The sequence below is a fragment of the Triticum urartu genome, chromosome 6A, assembly GCF_056163025.1.
Source record: "Triticum urartu cultivar PI428250 chromosome 6A, HENAU_Tu73, whole genome shotgun sequence".
Classification (NCBI taxonomy): Eukaryota; Viridiplantae; Streptophyta; class Magnoliopsida; order Poales; family Poaceae; genus Triticum; species Triticum urartu.
Genome location: NC_141878.1, coordinates 134,552,527 through 134,557,159, shown reverse-complemented (window position 1 = coordinate 134,557,159; position 4,633 = coordinate 134,552,527). Strand labels below are relative to the sequence as shown.

Sequence of the window (4,633 nt, the reverse complement as noted above, 5' to 3'; positions counted from 1 at the left end):
ACTAGCTCTGTGGTTCATTTTCTTACCAAAGCACGGACAAACGAATGGAAAATAATTTGATGACGGAAGTTTGGTAGTGATCATTCAAAAAGGAAAAGAGAAACAACATTATCAAGAGAGACATTTTGTACCCAATGCTTTGCTGGGAATTCAACAGGCCCTCGAGAAGTCAAGATCAATCATCCAGACTTCGCATGGAACACGTTCAAAACTATCAAAAGAGGTTACTGAGGTGATAGATCGCTACAGAGTTGGTTTTGGTCCGTTCCAACTCGGTGCGAAAACCATCGCCGTGCTAGTTATGCCCGAGGTATGATCCAGATGGTCGAATTTCACACAGATTCAGAATGCTTGTGGAATCACCAATTAGGGGTTCTTAACATTGCAGTTATATCACTTCTCATAGTTGTTTCATATGGATCTGAACAAATTTTATGGATTTCGTGATGTCTCACATTCAAGAAAGCCTCTTGAATTTGTTTCATACACATAGCAAGCTCAAAAGCATGCAACATATTTATATTTGAAATTATTGGGCGAATCAGTCAAGACGCCGGAGAAGATATTCGACTTCAACATCCTTCGTTAAAGGCATTACCCACATATCATATAGCTTAGAAAGCACTTTTGGATCAACTTTACAGTGACTGTCACAGGCATCACCATCTTGCTTGCCTACACTGTCCTCCAGAGTGACATTCTGTCCAAATATCCTTGCCTTCTTCTCTACTCTCTTCTTGACCTTTTCTTCAACAGCCGTGAACGTTAGTAAGTTCATCAGAGCATTAGTGTCCTGCATTGAGCAGCAAGACAAAGGAACTTAAAGGCTTGATTCAGACTAGCAGTGCCTATCAGGCTATCACAAATGCTAATGCATGCTGGAGCTTAACATGGAAAGCACTTCAATGAAATAGGAATAGAGGCCTGTATGCAACGGTGCACCATAGACAACACACTCGGCAGTTATTGTTCAAACTTGAAATGTTAAGGTGCATGAATATATAAATAAGCGAACAAATTTTATGAAAAATGCAATAAAAATCTAGTAAGTCTATATAAGAGGTGGAAGATAATTTGGGGAAGCAGAGTATAAGGTGCTAACTAACTTAACCATGATATAAGAGGTGAAAGATAATTTGAGGAAGTAAAGTGTAAGATGCCAACTAAAATAACCTTAGCACGTATTGGTGGGCTATAATCTTGAGGCGCGTCTTTGAATTTCACCTCAGCAACATATTTGCCACAATGAATTCTTCTTGAGAGAGCCTACAAGCAAATAAATCAACGCATTTCACTGATCTCAAAGTAATTATCAGTAAACTAAAATGCTTTTTTGCAAATATATCTATAAACTAAAAACAAAAATTCTGATAGTAGCAATTATATGTACATTTAAAAGAAATGTTTGTGTACAACATGTACCTGCAGACATGCAAAATCTAATGCAACTGTTTCTGCATAGTTGCCATCATCGCCATCCGCAGTGAATAATGGTAGCAATTCATTGAAATACATCTTCCATATTGCATCATTCACACAGACCAATGAAGCAAAAGGGTGCAAAACCTACGAAGAAAACAAATAATAACTCAGAATCCCAGCGATAGTTAGTCATCACTCTTCAGTTCCTGATATTATATATATTTTTTGAAGTGCTGATATTATAATATTAAAGCCCAGTATTCACCTTTGGGCGACCTTTGGTAGGAAAGACAGGTGGTGGAAGATCTTGAGAGAAGAATGGAACATCTTCTGGCTTTTGATAGTGTCCAGCCTATGATATCTTACAGATGTAATTAGATCACGCATACAGATCTCGACAATGACAATTAGTAGTATATCACACAATAAGTTAACTATATGTTCAGTTGAAGTTTGAATGTTTCATAGGATGTCGTGGATAGGATACGAACATAAGCTATGAAGTCCTAAAATATTTCCCTATCTTATTTTTTCTGGTAATTATTTCCCTGACTAATAAAGCATCAACAAAGCAATCATCAATCAAATTGGCTATCTGCTCATACGAACTGGTCAGACTTCAGGTTCCTTGTTTGACCTTTGGAACAGGAGGTAATCTGGACAGTTAGCTAACCCTACATAAGCAAGATTTGACCCTCGGAATATGACACAAGCAGATGATACACGACCTGCACACCCAAAGGATCAAGTCAAGTCTGGCCACTACGATCTGTGTGACTGTTTCAAAGAGTACACTGCCATCACACTGATGATGACAAAGATGACTAACAAGTGATGAATGAAAGAAAAGGCCGTTAATTCCATCATATTATCCATGGATGGCTGTGTATTGAAGTGCTAGTGTGCTGCCTACATAGGCGAACGTTTCGCAAGGCCAAATTAGCCATGAAGAGTTTCCCTTGGAAATGCCAGAACTCCACATGCCTATGCAAGCTCATCGTGGCTGCACTACGATATGGTCAAAGCGGATGGAGCAGAGCAGCCAGATCAAAAACCTGAACCTGCTACAGTAACATGAAAGCCCAATCTAAACTGATCCGCGCGACTTCCGGCCACCCTCGTCCGAACAACTGAGTTAATCTGTGGATCCTCGGTGGGAAGTCAAGAAGGAACCAGGCTTGCCTTGGCGTGCAGGACCTCGGCTTCCCGAACGAAGAACTCGGCGAGGGAGCCGGCGGCGGCGGCGGCGGCCGAGTAGGCCGGCGTGTTGCGCGGGCGTTTGGCCCGCTCGATGAGCGCGAAGACGATGGAGTCCTCCTCGCGGATCAGCTGGTCGCGCACCGCGGCCAGCCTCAGCTGCTCGCCGCCCCCCGCGTCCATTGCTCTGCGCCTCGTCGGGTGTGGGGAAAGTGGAAGGCGCGCGTAGGAAGCTCGTCGCGTCGTGGTCAAGTGGCTTTGAAGATGTGCGAATTGCCGACGCTTATTTGACCATAGAACCAGGAAAAAACTAACGTCCAAACATGTGGCATCTTCACATCGTCTATACCTCTTTTTTATCACTTATTTTATCACATGTAAATAGATGATATCAGCAGGATTTTTTTATTTTCAACTTAAAAATATTTTATCTCCTAATTAAAAAATCAAATTAAAAATCCGTTTTCACTATTAAATCCGTCTTGACGAGATCTTCAAAACTAGACCCCATGTTGATATATTTCGATGATTTTTTTTACTCAAAAGTTGTCATGATGTTTACACTGTACTTGGCATAGTGCTTAAACTAAAGTTGCCATGTGGCAATTTCAGTTTATAGAGCATGGCAATTTTAGTATTTTGATGATGGCAACTTCAGTACTTTGATCATGAAAAATATTTTTTGTATGAACCATGGCAATTTTAAGTGCATGTATCATGGCAATTTTAGTTAATGATTCATAACAATTCTAGTTTTTTAATTCCCCGTTTTATAAATGTTAAAATTTACTTTTAAATGTAGAAGAAAATAGCTAAAACATATCATGGCAACTTCAGTGTAAACACCATGACAATTCATGTGCAATAGACATGGCAACTTTTAACCCAAAAAAATTCGTCGAAATATATTAATATACTGAAAAAGGCTTTCGCCCCGCTTTATATTATAAAGCAAATGCCCAAGCCAACAACCAACAAGGTTCAAGCACACAAACACACACACACACACGCAAGATCCAGCCATATAAGTAGTGGAAGGGTTAATGCTGAGGGCACAGCTCAACAAGCCCTAAAAAACAAAAAGGCACACGCGCCGGGAGTGACACAGCATCTAGTCGAGCTCCGGGGGTGGCGGGGGGAGCGGGGGCGCCAAGCGGAAGGCCATCGATCGAAGGTCGGCGAGGAGGGTGTTGATGACGTCCCGCTCCTAAGGGTGGCTAAGCTGCCGCCAGAGCTGCAAGTAACCACACATTTTAAAAATGGAGTCAGTAGCACGCCGAAGAGGCACCTTCTGTATGACAAGCTTATTGCGAACAGTCCACAGCGTCCAGGCAAGGACCCCCACGCACAGCCATCTAATATGCCTGTAGCGAGGGGGTGAGGTCTGAATTTCCGCAAGCAGGTCAGGGAAGTTGGTGTTGCACCACTGGCCCCCAACCGTTTCACGGAAACAGGACCAGAGGAACTGTGCCGTGTAGCACGAGAAGAAGATGTGGTTGGCATCCTCTACCGTGCCGCACATGGGGCACATCCCATCTCCAGGTCCATGACGCTTAAGGACCTCAACTCCGGACGGGAGGCGGCCGCGGATCCATTGCCACAGGAAGATCCTGATCTTCAGGGGCAGGCGGATGTCCCAAATCAAACTAAAGGGCTCGGGGGCCGTCGATGGGGCGATAGCCGCGTAGAGAGATTTGGTGGAGAAACAGCCGGAGGGTTCCAGTCGCCAAGAGATGACGTCCGGGGAGTCGGCAACGTCTATAGGAAGGAGTGCGATGTCCTGGAGGAGGGCATCCCAAGCCGCAACCTCAAGGGGGCCAAAGAGGCGGCGGAAAGCGAGGCACCCTAAGTCAATAAGGGCCGTCTCGACAGAGACCCGAGGGTCAACAAAGATGTCAAAGAGAACTGGGAAGCGCGCGGCTAGGGGGGTGTCGCCAAGCCACCTATCAAGCCAGAACAGGGTCGAGGACCCAGTACCCACCGAAATGGATGTGCCAATGCGCAGAACAGGCAG

The 4,633-nt window shown here is 44.1% G+C and overlaps 1 protein-coding gene across 2 annotated transcripts; it reads right to left on the bottom strand.

Annotated features, from left to right (window-relative positions):
- Window positions 1-422: 422 nt before the first annotated feature.
- Window positions 423-2,896, bottom strand: LOC125517214 (chorismate mutase 2, cytosolic). 2 transcript variants are annotated; one of them, XM_048682391.1, is made up of 5 exons: window positions 2,605-2,896; window positions 1,688-1,774; window positions 1,423-1,566; window positions 1,174-1,266; window positions 423-793 (listed from the first exon to the last, which is right to left on the bottom strand). In XM_048682391.1, exons 1-5 carry the CDS (start codon window positions 2,800-2,802, stop codon window positions 542-544), a joined length of 774 nt encoding a protein of 257 aa, XP_048538348.1. In that variant the 5' UTR covers window positions 2,803-2,896; the 3' UTR covers window positions 423-541. The 2 variants fall into 2 exon arrangements, with proteins under 2 accessions (XP_048538348.1, XP_048538349.1); XM_048682392.2 differs by lacking the exon at window positions 1,688-1,774 and having other exon boundaries at window positions 2,605-2,884.
- Window positions 2,897-4,633: the final 1,737 nt, after the last annotated feature.

Coding starts and splice junctions, on each gene's coding strand:
- LOC125517214 (XM_048682391.1), bottom strand. CDS start 2,802: ATGGACGCGGGGGGCGGCGAGCAGCTGAGGCTGGCCGCGGTGCGCGAC. Junction 1,775..2,604: donor CCGAGGTCCTGCACGCCAAG/GCAAGCCTGGTT, acceptor AAGATATCATAG/GCTGGACACTATCAAAAGCC. Junction 1,267..1,422: donor TAGATTTTGCATGTCTGCAG/GTACATGTTGTA, acceptor ATTTGCTTGTAG/GCTCTCTCAAGAAGAATTCA.